The sequence below is a fragment of the Chiloscyllium plagiosum genome, chromosome 24, assembly GCF_004010195.1.
Source record: "Chiloscyllium plagiosum isolate BGI_BamShark_2017 chromosome 24, ASM401019v2, whole genome shotgun sequence".
Lineage (NCBI taxonomy): Eukaryota > Metazoa > Chordata > Chondrichthyes > Orectolobiformes > Hemiscylliidae > Chiloscyllium > Chiloscyllium plagiosum.
Window position 1 is genome coordinate 37,185,389 of NC_057733.1, and position 23,927 is coordinate 37,209,315.

The 23,927-nt window shown below is 40.8% G+C and overlaps 1 protein-coding gene across 7 annotated transcripts in view; it reads right to left on the bottom strand.

The window, feature by feature from the left end:
* Positions 1–17,526: 17,526 nt before the first annotated feature.
* Positions 17,527–23,927, bottom strand: part of wipi1 (WD repeat domain, phosphoinositide interacting 1) — a 98,237-nt gene continuing 91,836 nt past the window's right edge. For all 7 annotated transcript variants that reach the window (XM_043714833.1, XM_043714839.1, XM_043714832.1 and 4 more), the window contains one exon: positions 17,527–18,324. In XM_043714833.1, the coding sequence (XP_043570768.1) occupies positions 18,277–18,324 (48 nt within the window). In that variant the 3' untranslated portion in view covers positions 17,527–18,276. The remainder of the gene's footprint in view (positions 18,325–23,927) is intronic.

Sequence of the window (23,927 nt, forward strand, 5' to 3'; positions counted from 1 at the left end):
TCTTCTTGGTGAGAAACAAATATATTTTGAAATGCTTTTGCTCTTACGTGATAACAAGGGTTAACAGAAAAAGTTAAAGGGTAATCAAATTGTTCAAAATGCTGAAAGGGATAAACAATGCAAGATAGGAAATATTACTTCCTCTACATATTCACAAGGGATGATCCAGCCTAGGCAAGCTGCTTGATTTCCCCAAGGAAGTGACAACCCAAGTCACTTGGTAAACCTCAAGGTATTTAGGATTTCAAAAGGTATTTGATGAAGTTTCACATAAAAGGTTACTATTTACCAGCTGTGAAAATGCAGGCCATACCTGGCTAAGGATGAGAAACTCGGAGAAAGTGAGGACTGCAAATGCTGGAGATCAGAGCTGAAAATGTGTTGCTGGAAAAGCGCAGCAGGTCAGGCAGCATCCAAGGAGCAGGAGAATTGATGAAAACTGCCTTACGAATGGTGAACAGCAGGTTCTAGATACAAGAGGTGCTGCCAAAAATGGGGCTAAGTACTGAATAGAATGGCTAGTACACAGTATTTGGAATGCACCAACTTCCAATTTATGTCAATGACAATGAAAACTCCAAAGCCAATTGAATTTGGTATAAACTGAAAATCAACCAGAGCAGCAGTGGAATCAAATGAGTCAGGCCATTTATTAAGATCTAAGTGAGGAGTAACACTGACAATAAGTGGGCTGAACAATGATAGATGCAGACCAGTGTAAAATATCACCATAAAAATGTGTGATACGTAATGCTGGGCTGATGTCAAAAGATCTATAATTCTTAATAGACCCAGCGATGAACTCCCTTAATATATATGCAGCAGTAATCAAAGTGTATTCATGTTGTAACTACAGGAAATCTAGATAAGAATACACAGTCCACAAGTTACACTGAGGATTGATGCACTGGGGAACGTATAAACACAGAGCATGAGAAATGGATAGGGTATATCCTAAATGTTGGGATTGAATTAGGAGAGAGAGGTGGAGATATTTTGTCTTTTTAGTCTGGAAAGGAGAATTCAGAGCAGTGATCTTACAGAGGAATATTAAAAGGTAAACGATATCCAAAAGGTTAAAATCAACTAACAGAGCTCATTCCTTATAAAGGGCTTTTTCCTGAAATGTTGATTCTCCTGCTCCTCGGATGACCTGCTGTGCTTTTCCAGCACCACACTCTTGATTCAAAAGGTTACTTCAGATTACTATAAATTACAGGTGTGGTAACATAGTAATTATTTTAATGGAATAATAACCATTGCACATTGATTGGGAGGTGTGATTTCACCATGGTAGCTTGGGGATATATATCCAATTAAATTTGGAATTAAAATGTTGGTTTTAACAAAGGTGAATACGGGAAGCTATGGGGTAGTCATTAAAAACTTATCTGGGTCCCTAATGCCACTTTGAGAAGTAAATTTGTTTTTTGTACCTAGACTGGCCTATATGTAATTCCAGTGTTCACAGCAAATGTACTTTATTCTTAACCTGTGTCTGAAATCACCTAGTCACTCAACTCTGTAAAACTACGAGGAAAAAATAAAAACAATAAACAAGACAGATAATCTATCTATACTTAGCCATCCTATTCAGGTATTTGAAGGAAATACCCAAACCAGTCAACCAGAAAGTCATCCTCATTAGCACCTATGATCAGTGCCAAAATTGGGAGAGTTGTCCCATCAATCAAACAGATATCATCATACTCACTGAATCATACATTTTAGCCAATGTACCCAGACTTGGATTGAAAAACTCAAGGCTAATTGAGTTTGGTATGAACTGAAAATCAACCAGAGGAGCAGTTGAATCAAATGAGTCAGGCCATATATTAAAAAGATATAAGTGAGTGAAACTGAATCTGAGTGGGATAAACATTGACCAATGTAAAATATCACCACAAAAATGTGTGACACAATTAATAACTGAGTGATACTGGGGCTGAGCTGTAATGTTCATAATTCTGAATGGACCAGACTAAACCCCCTCAACATATATTAAAAAGACAGCCTAGACCCTAATCTCTCATTTTAAAGGCAAGTGCCAGGCATTGCCTTCCAGATGCAATTCAATTGGTCAAGTTTTGAAGCAAAATATAACAACCCTATTAGAAAACTGAACAGTATAATAGATTATTTAAATACTAAACATTAACTGTTCCAATATTAGTAACATCCCATAAACACACCCTTGGCAAAGGCAAATTCAATAAAATATATTGGCTCACATGCAATTTTAGCAGCAGGAAGAGAATTCCCCCAGCTTTTAGATGTAACAGAGAGAGGTAAAACAGTTTCCACATCCAGCTTTAAGACTGAAAAACTGAAACAAAATCTCCTGGTTCTGTGGGAGCTTGACCCCACCCATTCAGGCTGCTTCTACTGCTCTGAATTTAGAAAATAACCCCAAGCCTTCACAAACTGTTTATGGTCTTTGAAGCTGACTGCTTTGCACCTCGGTCTCAACTTTTCTTCATTAAAAAAGGACCAAATACTTAAAGTCATAAGATCGTAACACACCCAGATTTGAACACATTTAATTTATACACAGCTGTAGTCAAAATCTCAAAGAATGTTCAATTTCTAACTAAAATATAGGAAATCTAGATATGACTACACAATACTCAAGTTAACCTGTTAATTGGTACACTGGGGAACATTAAACATGATGCAAGAGAATGGGAGAGGGTATATCCTAAATGTTGGGATTGAATTAGGAGAGAAAGATGGAGATATTTAGCCTTTGTAGTCTAGAAAGGAGAATTCAAAGCAGCAATCTTACAGAGGAATGTTAAGAGTTAAATGGTATTCACAACATTAAATCAGACTACTATAAATCATGGGTGTGGTAACATAGTAATTATTTAATAGAGTAGTAGCCAGAGGCCTGCACATTGATTGGGAGGCGTGCTTTCTCCATGGTAGCTTGGGGATTTATATCTAATTCATGACATAAATATGGAATTAAATGTTGGTTTTAATAAAGGTGAACGGGGGAAACTATGGGATAATCATTAAAAAGCTATCTGGGTCCCTCTTGTCCTTCAGAGAAGTAAATCTGTTTACCATACCCAGACTGGTCAAGATGTGATTCCAGTGCTCGCAGCAAAAGTAATTTATTTTTAACCTGCGTCTGAAATGGCCTAGTCACTCAGCTCTGTAAAACTACTAGGAAAAAATAAAAACAATAAGATACACAGATTATCAATCTATACTTAGCCATCCTATTCAGGTATGTGAAGGAACTGACTGAACTGGTCCTCACCCTGAACAACTTCTCTTTCCAATCCTCCCACTTCCTCCAAACTAAAGGAGTTGCCATGGGCACCCGCATGGGCCCCAGCTATGCCTGCCTTTCGTAGGATATGTGGAAGAGTCCATCTTCTGCAGCTACACTGGCACCACCCCCCCACCTTTTCCTCCACTACTTCGATGACTGTATTGGCGCTGCCTCGTGCTCCCAGGAGGACCAGTTCCAAATCCGTACAACCCAGATGGCCTCCTTCTTCAAGGACCGCAGTTTCCCCCCAGACGTGGTTGACGATGCCCTCCACCGCATCTCTTCCACTTCCCGCTCTTCCGCCCTTGAGCCCCGCCCCTCCAACCGCCACCAGGACAGAACCCCACTGGTCCCCACCTACCACCCCACCAATCCCCATGTACAGCGCATCATCCGCCGTCACTTCCGCCACCTCCAAACAGACCCAGCACCAAGGATAGTATCCGCTGCACCCGATGTGGCTTCCTCTATATTGGGGAGATAGGCCGCCTACTTGCGGAACGGTTCAGAGAACACCTCTGGGACACCCGGACCAACCAACCCAACCACCCCGTGGCTCAACACTTCAACTCCCCCTCCCACTCCACCAAGGACATGCAGGTCCTTGGACTCTTCCATAGCCAGACCATAGCAACACGATGGTTGGAGGAAGAGCACCTTATCTTCTGCCTAGGAACCCTCCAACCACAAGGGATGAACTCAGATTTCTCCAGGTTCCTCATTTCCTCTCCCCCCACCTTGTCTCAGTCAAATCCCTTGAACTCAGCACCGGCTTCCTGACCTGCAAACTTCTTCCTGACCTCTCCGCCCCCACCCCACTCCGGCCTATCACCCTCACCTTGATCTCCTTCCACCTATCGCATTTCCAACGCCCCTCCCCCAAGTCCCTCCTCCCTACCTTTTATCTGAGCCTGCTGGGCACCCTTTCCTCATTCCTGAAGAAGGGCTTATGCCCGAAACATCGATTCTCCTGTTCCTTGGATGCTGCCTGACCTGCTGTGCTTTTCCAGCAACACATTTTCAGCTGTGAAAGAAATACCCAAACCAGTCAACCAGAAAAGTCATCCTCATTAACATCTGTGATCAATGCCAAAATTGGGAGAGTTGTCCCATCAATCAAACTCAGATATCATCATACTTAGTGAATCTTACATTTCAACCAATGTAACCGGACTTGGATTGAAAGAAACAAAGTGAATTGAGTTTGGTATAAACTGAAAATCAACCAGAGGAAGAGTGGAATGAAATGAGACAGGCCATATATTAAAAAGATATAAGCGAGGAATGAAACTGAATCTGAGTGGGATGAACAGTGACCAGTGTAAAAATGTGTGACATATTTAATCAGTGAATGATGCTGGGACTGGTCTGTAAAGTTTATAATTCTTAATAGATCTGTTATGGACCAAACTGAAGCCCCTCAAAATATATTAATAAGATAGCCTAGATCATAATCTCTTATTTTAAAGGCAAGTGCCAGGCATTGCCTTCCAGATGCAATTTGATTGGTCAAACTACCAGTCTTGAAGCAAAACATATAACAACCCTATTAGAAAACTGAACAGTAATATAGATTATTTAAATACTAGTAACTGTTCCAATATTAGTAACATCCCATAAACACAACCTTGGCAAAGGGAAATTCAGTAAAATATATTGGCTCACATGCAATTCTAACAGCAGGAAGAGAACTCCCCAGCTTTTAGATGTAACAGAGAGAGGAAAATCAGTTTCCACATCCAGCTTTAAGATGCCTGCTATTGGAAAACTGGAACAAAAAATCCTGGTCCTGTGGGAGCTTGACCCCATCCATTCAGGCCGCTTCTACTGTTCCAACTTTAGAAAATAACCCCAAGGCCTCACAAGCTTTTTATAGCCTTTGAGGCTGACTGCTTTGCACCTCTGTAAACCAGTCAACAAGAAAAGTCATCTTCACTAGCATCTGTGGTCAATGCTAAAATTTGGAGAGCTGTCCATTAATCAAACAGACATTATCATACTCACTGAATCATAAGTTTCAGCCAATGTACCCAAACTCTATCCTTATCCTTGGATTTGTCCTCTCCCACGTTTAAGAGGCTATTGCCTAGCAAATACTCAACATTGACTCTGGATCCCAGCATGTACCAGAAATAAAACCTGGATCCATATCTAGACCTCTTGAAGACTTGCTAAGCTATCAGCAAAGTTTAAGAGAATAGTTATTAGAAATTGAATAAGATATGCTGTTCTGAAAATACTGACACTGTTTAGATGAGTGGAATGAGCAAACATACTGTAGACATGTGCCCTTGCCTATCAACATTCTGTGCTCCCATTTCCTAAGTAGCAAATGTACACTGAATGTAACATTTGCAATGGGCTTATTTGCAAGGAAAGACCAATGGATCTTGTTTGTAATTGCTCATTTCTAAAGACAGCACAAGAAATCCTACATCCTTTTACGAGATTATGATTTTATTATTATTTTCACAGGGATCACAGTGATAAAATAATCATTTTCACATGATATATAAAGTAAATAAACAATTTTCCTAAGGATCCCTGATGGTAAGGCATTGTCGGATGTCACACGACACATCCAGATCAGAAGATCACAGGTTTTATTTTTATTCTGCGTTAAGGTGTCTGCTCTCAAAGAGGAAGTAAAAGGAGAACAATAACCAGCATCAATATCAGTTTTTTGCATGTGAGTGCAATGTTAGCTCCGATTGGAATTTGAATCATTAATTTTGGTCTTGTTATGCAACTGCTTTCTGCCACTGGAAATTTACATGGAAAATGGGATACTGGAAAACTGCCCACATCATGAGATCAGACATAATCAAGTGTCCGTGGCCTCAGTGTTATGTTTTTCTAAAAAGGCTTTACGTGCAAGTATTTAATATTATGACCTTGTGGTACAGAACACAAACATGGTGCAAAGGCTATTTTTGTAAAGGGACTGTACCTTGACTTACATCCAGTTGCCTTGTTAGATTTTTCTACATTTGGAATTACCTAAAACAATTAGTCAACAGTGCCATCGTGTAATATGTAAATTTCAAAAGTTTTGTGGCTTTTATTTTGGCATCAGAAATGTTTGTTTGTACTAAGAGGATATATTCACATCTTTGTTTCCGTTTAATAATGTACAAATGTATGCACATTTTAGCTTCCTTTTCCATTTACAAATGTTGGTACATCTTCCCTCGACTCTGGAATGAAACTTTTAAAACTACATTTTGTGAATGTGTATTAGATGTGAAAATTGTTACACTCTAAAAGCCATTTTTTTATACTTGTTCTCTTTTTGCACAACTAGAACATAGTTTATTTAAACAGATGAGGTGAGGCACAGTGCTATTATTTGCTGGACTAGCAATCGAGGGGCCCAGGTAATATTGTAGAACCTAAGTTTGAATTCTATCATGGTAGCTCGTGGAACTTGAATTGTAAAATAACATCTAAAATTAAAATTTTAATGATGACCATGAAACAACTGTCATAGAAACTTATTTGCATTCACTAATGTCCTTCAGGAAAGGAATACTATTATTTGGTCTACATGTAACTCCAGACCCCCAGCAATGTTGTTGACTCTTTAATGCCCTCTGAAATGATTTGGAGAGCTATTCAAATGTGCCAAACCACTAAATTAAATCTGAAAAAAGGAATAAAGCTGGATAGATTTCCTGGCATTATCCTAGACATTGGAAATGACAACAGAAACCTTAACCCTGCAAAGTCCTCCTTTCCAATATCTGGATGTTTGTTTGTGCCCAAATTGGGATAGTTATCTTATAGACTAGTCATGCAATAGATTGACGTAATCATGCTTACAAAATTATTCCTCCCAGTGTTTGAGACAACACCATCACCAACTTTTGGCATGTCTGTCCCACTGATAGGACCAACTTGGAAGAGATAGCAGAGCAGTCGTGTTTCCCCTCCTGTTCCCTGGATGCTGCCTGACCTGCTATGCTGTTCCAGCAATAAAGTTTCAACTTTGATCTCCAGCATCTGCAGACCTCACTTTCTCCTCAGTCGTGTACAAGGAGCAGGCAGTCACTCTAGGAGTTCACAGTGTTAATTCCAGACTCCATGAAATCTCATGGCATCAGGTCAAACACAACCAGGATAACTCCAATTGATTACCATGAACCACACTGCCTCAGCTTGTGAATCAGTGCTCCTCCATGTTGAACACTAGAGGACGGCAAGAGCTCAGAATGTACTCTGGGTGAATTAAGTGTCCATCCCCAAGAATGGCCTGGCAGCACCACTATTGATCACACTAAATCCTAAAAGACATAGCTGTGAGACTGGTAATGTGGCAGATGGTGAGGGAACCAACAAGAGGGGCTAACATATGTGACCTCATCCTTACCAATCTGCCAGTTGTAGATGCATCTATCCATGGCAGTATCGGGAGGAGAGTCTTGATGGAGACAAAGTGCTGTCTTGACAATGAGGATACCCTGCATCATGTTGTGTGACACCATCACCATGCTAAGTGAATAGCTTTTGAACAGATCTAGTAACTCAAGACTGGCCATCCGTGAAATGCTATGGGCCAGAGACTTCTGAATTGTATTCAAACACAATCACACTCCCAACACAATCTGCAATTTCATGGCCCACATATCCCCAATCTACCATTAACATCAAGCCAGGGCATCAATTTTGGTTCAACAAAGAGTGCATTAGAGCATGCCAGGAGTAGCATCAGGCTTACCTAAAAATGAGGTGTTAACCTGGTGAAGCTACAAAACATGCTTACTATTATACTAAGCAACAAAAGAAGCAAGTGGTAGACAGGAATACAACCAACAGATCTAAGCTCTGCAGTCTTACCACATCCAAACCTGAATGGTGTGGACAATTAAACGATATCCTCATCTACCTGACCATGTGGAAAATTGGCCACATATATCCTGTCCTCAAAAAGCAGGACAAATTCACCTGGCCAATTATAGTCACATTGGTCTATTCTTAATCATCTGTAAAAGAATGGAAGGGGTCTGATATCAAGCAGCACTTGCTCAGTAATAACCTACACACTGACATTCAGTTTGGGTTCTGCCAGGGCCATTCAGCTCCTGACCTCATTGCTTGTTTCAAACATGGCCAAAAGAACTGAATTCCAAAGATGAAGTGAGGTAAACATCAAGGCCACCTTTGACAAAGTGGAGGAACAAGGAATCCTAGCTAAACTAGTGTCAATGAATATTGGGTGTGTGCAAATTCTCCACTGTTTGGACTCTTACCTGGCATAAAGGCAGTTGATTGTGATTGTTGGAGATCGGTTATCTTCAGCTCCAGGACATTTCTGCAGGAGTTCCTCAGGGTAGTGTCCAAGGTCCAATCATCTTCAGCTGTTTCATCAAAGATCTTCACTCCAAAACAGTATCAGATCTAGATACCATCTATCAACCCCTCAGATACTGAAGCAATCGATATCCAAATGCAGTAAAACCTTGAAAATATCCAGGCTTGGGCTGAAAAGTAGCAAGTAGTATTCATGCCCATAAATACCAGGCAATGGCCATCTCCAACAAGAGAGTCCAACCATTATCTCTTCACATTCAATAGCTTGCCATTGCTGAGTACCCCACTTTCAACATCCTGGAGCTTACTATTGACCAGAAATCGAACTGTACTAACCATATAAAAACTACAAAAGCAGGTCAGGGTCTAAGAAACCTGAATAAATCACCCCTTACTCAAAAAAGCCTGTTCACGATCTATAAGGCACAGATCAGGAGTGTGGTGGAATGCTGCTGCCCAGTTGCCTGCATGACTGCAGCTAAAACTCAAGAACTTGACAACATTCAGGATGATGCAGTCCACTTGATGAGGACCACATCCCTTGTTTCACCACTGAAATACAGGAGCAGCAGTGTGTACTATCTACAAAATGCACTGAAGAAATTCACAGGTTCCCTAAATAGCATCTTCTAAATCCATGACCACAACCATCTAGAAGGACAAGGGCAGCCTGTAAAAGAAAACACCACCACCTGCAAATTCCCCTCCAAAACTCACCATCCTGACTTGGAAATATATCTTCATTCCTTCACTGTCACTGAGTCAAAATCCTGGATCTCTCTCCCTAACAGCATTGTGGGTGTACTACACCAAATGGAATGCAGGAGTTCAAGAAGTACCTTATCTCTTCTCAACTAGGGATGGGCATAAATGCTGAGGCAGCTAACAATACCCACATCTTATTAACGAATATATGAGTCCCTTAACTAATCTGAATCTTTATTCATTGCTAATGCACAAAATTTCATAGAAATTGCAACTCAGAAATAGCTTGAGCTTGCATGTTCCCATTATCTGATTTATTTCCTATTTACAAGTTTACAATTTAATAATAAACTATTCGTCACAACTTATCACTCAGTCTCACTGGTAAATATGTGTGATATCATCTAAATATGAAAAAATAGTACATTGCTGCATCACTGCAAATCAACTTTGCAGACATTGCAAGATATTAAGAACTTATAATTAAACACATTTATTTATCTATTGATATTGGCTTCCAAATTCTAAAGGCTGTGATCTTAGGATTGCAGCAACGTAATTTGTAAGTATGATCAAGTAACTATGATCTGCATGTGCTAGTCAATGTGCTTTTGCCACATTCAGAGAACATAGAATGATATGACAGGCATGCTGCATATCCTCCATATGTCATACACTGCAATGAATTGCTTGTCCTTACACACAAGCATATTTATCCATACACAGTGGTGACAGGTTTTCCTGTGAGTGCTGTCCAAAACTAATCCCTGCCAGAATTAGCAAGCAGTCAGAGGGCACCTAATTTATTCATGGCCATGTTTTTGTAATTATTACTGTGGCACTCCAATGTCCAGCTGTACCAAAGGAAGAATTAACATATTGTCAAATATACTTTTTATTCATTTGAGAGAAATGGACATCACTGGCTGGGCCAGTATTTATTGCTCATTCCTAATTGAACAGTGGGAGGTCAAGAATCAACCACATTGCTGGGGGTCTGGACACACATGTAGACCAGTCCAGGTAAGTGCGACAGATTTCCTCCTCTCAACGGCATTAATGAACCAGATGGTTTTTTACAACAATCAGCAGTGGTTACATAGTTGCCATTAGACTAGCTTTACATTCCAGATTTTCACTGAATTCAGGCTTCACCATTGGCCATGGTGGTATTCAAACCAATGTCACCAGAACATTAGCCTGGGACTCTGGATTACTGAACATGTGTTATTGTCACTACACCGGCAGCTCCCACACCTTGCGCCACCTTATCTAACCTCCTCAAGCCTGACGACTCTTCAAAATGCCTTGGAAGGGCTTTTGTCCGAAACATTGATTTTCCTGCTCCTCGGATGCTGCCTGACCTGCTGCGCTTTTCCAGCACCACTCTAATCTTGACCCTGATCTCCAGCATCTGCAGTCTTCACTTTTGCCTCTTCCAATTCTAGTCCCTTATTTTTTATTTTGATGTTCTACACTGGCACTATGCTTTCAGCTGGTTATGCACTAAATTCCAGAACTCCCTCCATTATCCTCTCTTAGTTTTGATCTCTCTTTCCTCCTTTATGACACTGTTTGACATTTACCTCTTTAATCAAGCTTTTGGAATGTGTCCTTGTATCTCATGTTGGCCAAACTCAAGTTGGTTTCAAATGGTCCTTACTTTACTATGGCAACATAATACATAATAACGTGATAAGAGCCTTAAAATTAAAGAAACATTCCAAATTCACACAGCAATTGTGCAATCAAATGATGGAAACGTAGAATAGATGACAAAATGATTCCTTATGGAAAGCTTATTGCATAAACTAACAAAAGACAAATTGTAGATCCAAAGAATGATGATGAGAAAGCACATTCTCTTTGATGATTTCGCCTCAATAATCAGGCAATTAAAATGTAACTTCTAACATTTATCTGGACAACATGTACACCAAGACTGTCCAGTACAGCATAGAGTCAGAGACCCATAGAGATGTACAGCATGGAATAAGACCCTTTGGTCCAACCCATCCAAGCTGACCAGATATTCCAACCCAATCTAGTCCCACCTGCCAGCAGTCAGCCCATATCTCTCCAAATCCTTCATATATCCATCCAGGTGCCTTGTAAATGTTGCAATTATACCAGCCTTTACCACTTCCTCTGGCAGCCCATTCCACACACGCACCATCCTCTGGATGAAAAAGCTGCCCCCTTAGGTCTCTTTTATATCTTTTCCCTCTCACCCTAAACCCTCACCTCTATTTCTGGACTCCCCCACCCCAGGGAACAGACTTTGTCTATTTATCCTATCCATTCCTCCTGATTTTATAAACCTCTATAAGGTCACCCCTCAGCCTCCAACGCACCAGGGAAAACAGCCCCAGCCTATTCAACCTCTTCCTATAGCTCAAAACCTCCAACCCTGGAAACATCCTTGTAAATCTTTTCTGAACCCTTTCAAATTTCACAACATTCCTCCGATATGAAGGAGACCAGAATTGCACGCAATATTCCACCAGTGGCCTAAGTAATGTCTTGTGCAGCAGCAACGTGACCTCCCAACTCCTGTACTCAATACTCTGACCAATAAAGGAAAGCATACCAAACGCTGCCTTCACTATCCTATCTACCTGCAACTGTTCTTTCAAGGAGCTATGAAACTGCACTCCAAGGTCTCTTTGTTCAGCAACACTCCCTAGGACCTTACCATTAAGTGTATAAGTTCTGCTAAGGTTTGTTTTCAGAAAATGCAGCATCTCGCATTTATCTAAATTAAACTCCTTCTGCCACTCATCAGCCCATTGGCCCATTTGATCAAGATCCAGTTGTAATCTGAGATAACCTTCTTTATTGTCCTCTACACCTCCAATTTTGGTGTCATCTGCAAACTTATTAACTGTAGTTCTTATGCTCACATCCAAATTATTTATATAAATGACAAAAAGTAGTGGATCCAGCACCGATCCTTGTGGCACTCCACTGGTCACAGGCCTCCAGTCTGAAAAAACCCTCCACCAACACCCTCTGTCTTCTATCTTTGAGCCAGTTCTATATCCAAATGGTTAGTTCTTCCTGTATTCCATAAGGTCTAACCTTGCTAACCAGTCTCCCATGAAGAACCCTGTCGAACGCCTTACTAAAGTCCATATATATCACATCTACTGCTCTGCCCTCTTCAATCCTCTTTGTTACTTCTTCAAAACCTCAATTACGTTTGTGAGACATGATTTCCCACGCACAAAGCCACGTTGACTATCCCTATTCAGTCCTTGCCTTTCCAAATACATATACAACCTGTCCCTCAGGATTCCCTCCAACAACTTGCCCACCACCAACGTCAGGCTCACTGGTCTATAGTTCCTTGGCTTGTCCTTACCACCTTTTTAAAATATTAGCACATTAGCCAACCTCCAGTCTTCCGGATCCTCATCTGTGACTATCAATGATATAAATATCTCAGCAAGAGGCCTAGCAATCACTTCCCTAGCTTCCCACAGAGTTCTAGAGTACACCTGATCAGGTCCTGGGGATTTATCCACTTTTATGTATTTCAAGACATCCAGCACTTCCTCCTCTGTAATACTGACATTTTTCAAGATGTCACCATCTATTTCCTTCCATTCTATATCTTCCATGTCCTTTTCCACAGTAAACACTGATGCGAAATACTCATTTAGTATCTCCCCCATCTCATGCAGCTCCACACAAAGGTTGCCTTGCTGAACTTTGAGAGGCCCTATTCTCTCCCTTGTTACCCCTTTGTCCTTAATGTATTTGTGAAAACCCTCTGGATTCTCCTTAACCCTATTTGCCAAAGCTAACTCATGTCCCCTTTTTGCCCTCCTGATTTCCCTATTAAGTATAATACAACTGCCTTTACACTCTTCTGAGGATTCTCTCCTATCTATACCTGACATGCGCTTCCATCTTTTTATTAACCAAACCCTCAATTTCTCTTGTCATCCAGCATTCTCTATACCTACCAGCCTTTCCTTTCACCCTAACAGGAATATACTGTCTCTGGACTCTTGTTATCTCATTTCTGAAGGTTTCCCATTTTCCAGCCGTTCCTTTACCTGCAAACAACTGCCCCCCAGTCAGCTTTTGAAAGTTATTGCCTGATACTGTCAAAATTAGCCTTCTTCCAATTTAGCACTTCAACAAATGCTTTATTACCCAGCACCTATGTGACCAGGAGTATGCAGTTGATCAAATATTCCTGTTGATCACGAGGTCCACATAGATGATGTAAAAACACATATTAAATATTAGGAACATAATGCAAGGGATATACACATCACTGTTTATTTACAGCATAAATCACTGAAATAATAACAAATAAAACTTACTGGCAGGAAGCTGCACCCTCAAATGACTACTTGGACATTGTGACGATCGCAATAATATGGTAACCTTCCAGTATTTCAGATTCATAATTTTGCTGGTTTATTGCGAGTGCTATTTCAAACATCAAAACTAAAAGCAGCAGGCCATTCAGCCCTTCACACCTACTCTGCCTTTTAATGTGGACATGGTTGATCCTCTATGTCAATGTCATTTTCCCACTTTCTCTCCACACCCTTTGATGCCTTTAATATCCAAAAATATATCAATCACTTTCTTGAGTATTCTGAGTGGCATAGTCTCCACAGCCTTCTGCGGTAGTGAATTCCAAGGTTGACCACCCTCTGAGTGAAGAAACGTTTCCTTAACTCAGTCCTGAATGGTCTCCCCATATCCTGAAAACGTGACCCCAGTTCTAGACTCACTAACTGGAAGAAAGATCCTCCAGGCATCTAGTCTGTCCAGCCCTATTAGACGCCCCATTTCAATCAGATCCTCTCTCTTTCTTCCAAGTGCTTTGGAACACAGGCCCAGTCTCTCTTCATCTGACAAACTTGCCATCCCCAGTATCAGCCTTGTGAACAATCACTGCACTCCCTCTACAGCACGTATATCCTCTCTGAGATATGGGGACCAAAACTACTCAATACTCCAGGTACAGTCTTACCAAGGCTCTGTATAACTACAGTAAGACATTATAGATTAATTGGAGTCATACAGTACAGAACAGACCCTTTGGCCCATTGAGTCAGCACTGGCATATCTACTAAATCATCGCTACTTCTGAACTCAAATCTTTTTGATTTGTGTATGTGCAAAACATATGGAAAACAAAAATTCTACCTTCGTTTTGTGGACATAATTTCATCAGCATGCTCGTAATTTATTCGGGTGTGGAATTAACTTCTTGAGGAAGTGGTGATATATCATCCTTAAAACATTTCAGTACTTCTCCTCGTAATATATGTGGTGACTGTGAGGTGTTCCATAATTGATATCACATGATAACTGCAACAAAACAATGGAAGTTTTCGAACTGTAACATTTTATTTTGTGTCACTGCAAAGTGCTTGTATTTTCTTTTTTTTTTAAAACCAGCAAACGCTAATACACACACACACACAACACACATATATTTAATACATTCAAATAATGTAAGAATATTATAAAGACTTATTTACTGAACTTTTTTTATCATAACTTTACATGCAAGTTAGAAGCGAAAATAGGCCGTGGCCCTTCAAGCTTGCTTCTCCATTCACTAAAATCATGGCTGTTTTGTCTGTGTTCCAAATTCCTGTTTTCCATCAATTCTTGAAAACTTTTGATTGTCTTGCCCAGTAAGAATCAACCAATCTCCACCTTACAAATAAATAACCCTGCCTCAACCACCTCTGAGGCAAAAGTTCCAAATATGCACACTATCAGAGGGAAAAAAAACCTCATCTCCATTCTAAGTGCAAGTAACAATTTCTAATTTTAAAAGATTTCTGGACTGACCCACAGGAAAAAACATCCTTTTCATTATCTGACTTGACAAGACCATTCATACCTTATACACTTCCATCAAGTCACCCCTCATACTGCTGAAAATAAACCGAGCTCGTCCAATCTTTCCCTATAAGACAAACCACTCATTCCAGGTAGTAATCTAGTAAACCATCTCTGAATTACCTCCAACACACTTACATCCTTCTCAAATAAGGAGACCAAAATGGCATTGAGTATTCAATAGGTGGTTTCACCAATGACAGTTTAGACCAGTCTTCTCAACTCCAATTTTTATTTATTTACTATTCTCACTAAATTATGTTCAATGTTTTCACAAATGTGAAATAAGTTATAAAGATGTCACAAAACTGAATGTCATTTGGATGCAGTTTCTTCCAACTCAGCATGCCTATATCAATGGAATGATTAACTGGAACTCTACTTATGATCATGAATATTTTCCAGTTGTAGAGATTTATTGTTGCATCATAAAAATAGACTAGCAATAAAAGGCCACTTAAAACTTCCTCTTTCATTTGGGAAGAGAAACTGAAGGAGCATGGTTGACCACATAAAAGGTAGAAAGCCAAGAGGCAAATTGTGCCATGATTAGTTACAATCACAGAGGATGTCATTTGTAACTTTGATGAGGGCCCTTTTTAGTGCTCTGGCAGCATTGGAAAGCTACAGAAATTCAAACAAATTCAAGGACTTATTTAAAGCTGGTGGCAGTCCATTTCCAAGGACAGAGATGTCAAAAGTAGTCTTTCAGAGGATAATGAAAATGGTTTTGAAAACTGATAATACTTGAGGAAGTCAATGAATTTATAATTTGAGTTAGCTTGTCAGTGTCAAATGGGACATTTTGCACAAATGAACGAAAGCAGAAGCTTAGCATCCATGACAACATAAACACACAAATGCTCTAAACTCTGCATGTAACATTGATACTCATTAAATCCCATCATCACAGCTCCATTCTGTACATTAACCTTAAGCATTTTAATTTCCTATAGTGCCAGAGGCAAACTGATGTTGCAAAACATTTTTAAGAAGTTGTTTTTGAGCCTTGAATTTGACAATAAGTTTTCTCTCCACTCGCAATATGGCATTCTCTCCTGTCATACCTTTCCCTGCCACATTGCCAGCATTTCTACCTTTCAGCCCAACAGCAATGGGTTGGGAAAATTCAACTCAATGCTTCTATTCATGGGAATTAATGGCCACCAATATAAGAAAGTCACCAAGGAATTAAACAGGTTGTCCAGAAGAAATGTCCTTATCCTTAGCATGGTGAGAACGTGGAACTTGTCATCACACAGAATATTTGAGGTGTAAAACATTAAATTTCATTTATAAGAGGACCTGGATAGCATATCAAGGAGGAGAATGGAGATGAGGCAAATTGAGAGAAAGTTGGTATAAAAGGTAAAGGCTCCGTAGTCTTGCTCTCTGTGAGAGAGATGACTGAAAGTAGTTTAACATGACAGTCACCCATGCCTCAGGTGAAGGAAAAGGCTGAGGACAAGCCTTCATGGTAACCTCCGCTGGTGCAGAAATTGAACCTATATTGTTGGCACCATCCAGCCAAATGAGCTAACCAACCCCCAGGCTGGGTATAGATGGTAAGCACTAGCATAGACGTGACTTGATTCTCTGCTAGATATCTTCAATATGGTCAATGTATTAATAGTAGACCAGTTGCCCATTGATGTCAGTGCAAAAAGAAGTAAGCTAGGTGTAATGTGTAAAATAGACAACTGATTCACTAATGCTCAATAAACTATGGCTATAGTTACGTTTACCCTGTGGTATAATTTTGAACATCTGAAGGAAATGGGGCAATGCAAATCACAGAAGTGTCATCATGCAGGAGGAGGCTATTTGGTCCATCATACCTCACCACCTCATTAAATAAGCATCATTAATGAGTGCCAAGCTCTTGTTTCTTCCCCTTGTACATTAATTTAATCCAAATAATCATCCAATGCCCTCCTGAATGTCTCAGTTGAACCTGCCCTCATAACACTTTAGGCATTGTATTCCATACCCTAATTATTTATTGAGTGATTTTTTTTTTCTCATATCACCCTTGCTTCTTTTGCAGAAAAATCCCTATCATCCCGTTTTACAATATTATTACATATTATGTTTCATTTGTTACCTATATTTTCCATGTATTTGTATATTGATACTTTTGCAGTTCTCCGTGACTGATTTGAATGTATCACAGACTCAGCTTATGCTCTGGAACTGTAAATTCCACTTGCTTGCTGTGGCTGCAATAAACTATCTTTTAAATATAAAACATACATTATAGAAAATATTTATTGATGATATCTGAAATGCAAACATTTGTAAAGCCTAACATTATTTAAAGCTGATTAAATAATTTCAGACAGCAACATATTGCAACATTTTATTTCTATAGCTACATTATTTGATGAACATTACAATTTTGTGCAATTTCATTCAAAACACTCTGACAATAAAATAGTTGGAAAAGGCACTTCTGACAGCCTGGTTGGCTGAGGACCTTGCTTGAGGTGATAAATTGGTACATTTATATATGTTTAAGATATACATATAAAATAATAAAATACATGTTGGACAACATTTTCAAGAGTAACTACTATATAATAAAACCTTTCAAAGTAATAGGATTAAATACCCATACTAAGAAAATTATTAATATTTCTGTTCCATGTGGCGTTGTTAATTAGATTAGCTTTGTCGTGCATTTTTCCTTATAACATATTCATTTTGGTTCCCTGAAGACAACTACAATTGGTCGCAGACATACAAGGCTGATTAATGGGGAGAGCTTCTTCAAGGAAGGCATCCTTGCAAGAGGATTTGCAGTAGGTTAAAATCAACTAGGATTTCCTGAAGAAGGGCTTATGCCCGAAATGTCGATTCTCCTGCTCCTTGGATGCTGCCTGACCTGCTGCGCTTTTCCAGCAACACATTTTTCAGCTCTGATCTCCAGCATCTGCAGTCCTCACTTTCTCCTGATTAATGGGGATTTTGTTTTAAAAAGATCTTTGTGAATTATAATTACTCCATCTCATGCGTACCGATTTCAGACCGTTCTTCAAATCGTGGTGTCTAAATCACTATCTTCACTCACGAATCTAATCCTGTTTCTCTCAGTCTCATAACTTCTTCTTCTTTTCACTGTGGCTTCCTCGGCTTGAATAAATCTACCAAAACCAAAACAAATCCTTAATTTCTATCAGGGAATGACAGGGTGTGTTAGAACAGGTTGTTGCACATGCACAGTAGAAAGCTCCAGCATGCACTGTGCCCAGCTGTATTCATTCCTTATGAAAATTCTTCTCAGCCATTTTATCAACAAGTTAACACATGTGTGCAGAACAATTTTGTTAAACATCAAGCAGAAATTTGACATCAATATGTTAACTAATGGGCTAAAAATGGAATGCGGGAGAGCTGGAATGTCCTGCTATTTGAGCTGACTACCAATGTCACAGTTTTCATTCAAGGAGTGAGGAGTTCCCTGGCTAGGCCAGTAATTATTGCTCATCCTTAAATGCCACATTTTCGATCACATTGCTCTGGGTCTGGAGTCACATGAAGTCAGATCAGATAAGGATCACAATTTCCTTCCCTAAAGGCCATTCAGTGAACTAGATGGGCTTTTCCAACATTCAATTCACGGTCATCTTCAGACCATTAATTCTAGGGATTTACTGAATTCAAATTCCACTACCTGCTGGGGCAGGATTCGAATCTGGTTCCCCCGAATAGTAGCCCAGCGATAATAATGTCTATGATATATTCACTGAGAATGGATCGTATACATTAAATACTGCTCAATGAACCATAATAGGTGATATAATCTATCATTTTCTTTCAAGGAAAAGTAACTTTTTTCAATCATCTGTATGCATAGAACCAATGCAATGTCACAATGAATGTCTGGTCGCATAATGCATTACAATATTAATGCATAGAACTTGAAATGATGTTACACACTCCAACCTCCTGATTATCAGCTGCACTGCTAAAGGAAAACACCAAGCAAAAGAAAAGGCAAGACAAATACTCAATTAATTTAAGAGCAAGGATTGTTCTGAGGTGCTCCAAGCCATCTTTTGGTCTGTATAGTATCCTACAAAACTCAGCTGGGGCATAGCCTCCCAACTGTGCTCACAACTATACAATGTAAATGACCCACCTAGACAAGGAGCGGCAAAACAGTGAAGGGAGATTTTGTTGACTACTAATAGTGAGTCATTGTTATTCTTTCACAGATAAAATCTCGCATATCCATGAAAAATGTTCACTGAAACCATATTGTTAATGTGAACTAAAACACTGATGGTTCCTGTAAGTTCCTTCTTCAAACAAAATTGCATTGATCCAAAACATAATGAATGTGATACACGAGTGGTTAAATGAATAAGTGAAGTGAAAATATTCTGTTAACATTTCAAGTCTCTGACCTAATGTTGTAATGAAAGGTCAAGACCTAAAACAGTAACCGAGACAAAGAATGTTGTGGACCCACCGGGAGTTTGCAGAAGGACAGGTGAGGGAACTTAATTGGGCAGGAGGCAAAGCCCTCCATTTCCTCACACTGGGTTAAAGTTTCACCATTAAGTCTCAGAACCTTTCAGGTGAGTTGATTTCCTGACCTCTTCAAAAAATCCTTACAGTGTGGAAGCAGGCCATTTGGCCCATTGAATCCAAAAAGACCCTCCAAAACCCATCCCACACAGACTCACCCCTCCCTGTAACCTTGCATTTCCCATGGCTAATTCACCTAGGCTGCAGATCCCCAGTTACTATGGGTAATTTAACATGGCCAATCCACCTAACATGCACATTTTTAGACTATGGGAGGAAATCAGAGCACCTGGAGGAAACCCATGCAGACATGGGGAGAATTTGCAAACTCCATACAGATAGTCAGCTGAGGGTGAAATCAAACCTGGGTCCTTGGTGCTGAGAGGTAGCAACGGTAACCATTGAGCCAATGTGCCACCAATGTGAATCTGTTTTGCATTCATTATCATTATCATGAATACTTAATAGTACCATAATACCCTGAAATTACATTCAGGGGCACAATATTATTAATCAAAAACAGGAAACTCATGTATTTACAAACCCAAAAATATATAATAATGTGTGTTTGAAGGGCTAAACTTCTTCCTCCAAGCTCCAGTGAATATAAGCTTCATCACTAACTTGGATCCTTCAGAAACAAGCCACTTCCTGGTGTAAGGAATGAAGCTTGATAAGGTCAACTATCTTATGAGAAGTCTTAGTCATGTGTAGTTTACCTTCTTATGGTTAAGTGCTCCACTACAAGGGACGAAGGCTGACCAGGTCTTTCCTGTTTGTATAAAGGAGACAGCCACACCAGCTGTTTCCAGCAAACCTGACCAGTAAAGACAAGGAGAGGAGAAATACTGAAAATGAAGGATCACTTTCAAAGGGAAGTAGAAGAAAAATGAATAGGGGGTGGGCATGGCCATATAAAAACCAAAAGAACTGCAGATGCTGGAAATCAGCAATAATAACTATTAGTAGCTATCAGTGAGTGGGATGTAGATATAACGTAGGTGTTCTATACTGGGGTAGTTGGGTGACTGGTTGGCAGAACACCTACGTTCTGTCTGCAAAAATAGACCCTGAGCTTCCAGTTGCCTGCCACTTCAACACACCACCCTGTTCCCTGGCCAACATCTGTCTCGGGCTCACTGCAGTGCTCCAGCAAAGCTCAGCAAAAACTGCAAGAACAGCACCTCATTCTCCTTGAGAATCCTGGAACTCTCTGGATTTACAATTGAGTTCAACAATTTTAGGGCTGGAAGCACCTTCTCCCATGTCCTTATCCCAACTCCCACATGCCAGGCTTTGTTATCACATAGTCTGCTATTACACACAACTCATTGTTAGCCACTATTAGTCCCCATTAGTAGCTATTCATTCTTCTATACTAATCATTATCCACTCCTCTGTCTGTTCAACTCTTCTCTCTCTTTGCTCTCCATCTCTACCTAACATTTATTCCTTATCCCCACCATATCTTTTACATAAAAAAAATTCCTAGCCAGCATCAGTTCTGAGGAAGGGTCACTGTACTTGAAATGTCAACTCTGATTTCTCTCCACAGATACTGCCAGTCCATAGTTTTTCTAGCAATTTCTGTTTTTATTAGGGAATGGCCATGCTTGTTTGACTCAAAGCTTTCTTTTCAAGAGGCATCCAGTCACTGAGAAGTAGAGAGACTGGACTATGCTGATTGACTGGTGAAAGCCAACAATGCAGCTCCACTTCTATAGTGTAGGACATGCTATGGAGGAGCCGGTGTTGAACTGGGGTGGACAAAGTTAAAAATCATCAAAGTTGAAAATCGGCTTATCCTGTTGGACTGAAATCTAGTGTTGTGTGATTTTCAATAGTGGAGGACAACAGTGAACGAGAGTCACAATGCCCTTCAAACGTCTGCACAGGATACACACGTGAGCATAGCCCCTCAGGATAGTCCACAAGAAAATCATGAACAGTCAGAAGTTGTAATAAATTGGACTGGATGAAAGGAATTCAGTACAAAGTGCTTGATTTGCTTCAAGTGTACAGCTTGTACAAAAGGTACACCCAAAGTTCTCCAATGCAGTTCCAACTGCTGGCCTTGGTGACACCACAACAGCTGCTGCTTACTTTCAAGAATCCTATTAACGGTTCTGTCACTGGCTGATGTTCTCTGTCACGTGGACCAACAAGGCCCTGTCCTGCTTGAGCCTCCTGGACAGGTGCAAGTGCAGTCTCTGCAGCCTAACCTGCTGGAGGGCTTTAGGCCCCTACTGCAACATGGCAAACCCACAGTGTCCCAAGATGACAGTATCTGGTATCTCTTCCTTCCCAAAGGCACCTATCTCACCCCTTGTGGTGATGGAGTACCTGGAAGGAGGTCAAGGTTTCTCAGTCCCCAGCCAGTGAATGAAAGCATCCAAGCAGATGGAATATCTGGCAGATCCAAAATGGGCCTGTCCACCACCCGGTTCACTGGAGCAGCCACGTACTGGAGGCAACACTTGGATGGAGTCTACCCCTCCTTTCAGTCAGCACATGATAGCTGGTCTACCTGCCAGATGCTTGCCTCTGCACCTCCACCATTATTAATAGTGGCAGAGTCCACAGGTTCATCATCACTGGGAGGTGGTGGGGGCAGTTCTCCAGCTGTCAACCGAATGTCAGGGGGCTCTGCCATTTCTCCTTCCTCTGAGATGCGGATGCATGTCAGTGCTGTACTCACCAGAATGTGACGCCAAGCCTACCCTAGACAGAAGACCCATGGAGGGGTGAGGCCTGTGTTCACTGGCAAAGAGGAGGGTGGAAGGTGCTTCGAGGCTCCCATCTGTTCCAGTTGCTGGACAGTGGACAGTGCTGTGAGATGCTGCTGGAATGGGACTAATGCTCATGTTATTCTTTGTCCTGGCCTAGGGGAGGGGGGTTGAGGTGGGACCCAGAGTCTGTAGAGAAAAGCAAAGATTTGTTACTACTGTGAGCCTTCACCCTTACTCCTTACTAAGATGTTGACCCTTCATATGCAACTGAGAGTCACTGCTAGTGACTTTCTCACTGGGTGGCTGTGAATCCAGACTTGCCAAACTCAGGGTTATGGGCTGTCAGCTAAAACCAAAGCAGTACTGACTACTGAGGAGCTTCAACCAAGTAACAACCGCAAGACCATTTCCAATGTGACATTTTTAAAAGAAAATAGTTGTGGGTGTGGCCCATCGGCCTAATTGTGCAGGCTTGAATCCTGTCCTGAAATAACTGAGGGAAAGTTGCTGCTTTGAACTCAAAGCAAACTCAGTGAATAAAAGAGCTTTCCCCCTTGCTGGGGTCCCTCCTACCACCAACTCTCACAAGTCCCCTGTTTCTCAAATGCCCTGGGGTTTCACAAAACGTCCCGAGCCACAGTGGGATCGTGATGAGATAAATGTTTGGGTAGGTATCCGATTCCTCCTTCAGCACAGGTCCTGTCTCTGGCCTGACTGTCAACTCAGCAGCCTACCCCGCAAAAGGAGATGGAAGCTTTCTGTTAGTGTCACCCCTTGCCCTGCTGTCTGTGCACTCACATTCTGATTGCACATGCTCTTTGCCTGCAGAAGAGAACCATCAAGAGAAATTAGCTAGGATGCATGAAGAATAGACAGGGATGTCACTGCCCAGAGCTGTGACTGCTTACGTGCATTGCTAGGAAGAAGAATGTGGTATGGGAGAAGTTAGGTGTTAAGGGTTCTGACTGAAAGGTGATCCAACATTTGAAAGAGGGAATCAGTCAAGCTTCATCTGTTGTGTGGACATGATATGATTGTGAAGTGTTCATACTGAGACACCTTTTGTGTTTATGACTTTGTCCCATGTAAGCTTTGATGAAAAGCTCTCAGATGTGTAGGATCTCCTACTTGGTGAGCTGGTGGTGCGTGAACTGCTGGTTGTTCTAAATCTTTTTTGTTTTGACAGATGTTTGAGAGGCAGTAGCACTGTGCTGCCGCAATGAAGTGACAACTCATTGATTGCATATAAGGCATGTACTGGAGACACTAGGTACCCAATCTCATCTATGGGATGGATAGTCCTGTGCAGCCATAAGCTTACTTGCTAGCTCACTCTGGGAGGAACATGAAGCAGTTAATAAACATGGATACATACCTCTTCATGTGCAGCAGATCATTGCAATGCTAGATTCAGTTTGTCTTGACAGTCTCACGGGCATTGAGGTCTGCATCTACCTTGTTCCTGGCTACCTTGGATCACTCCA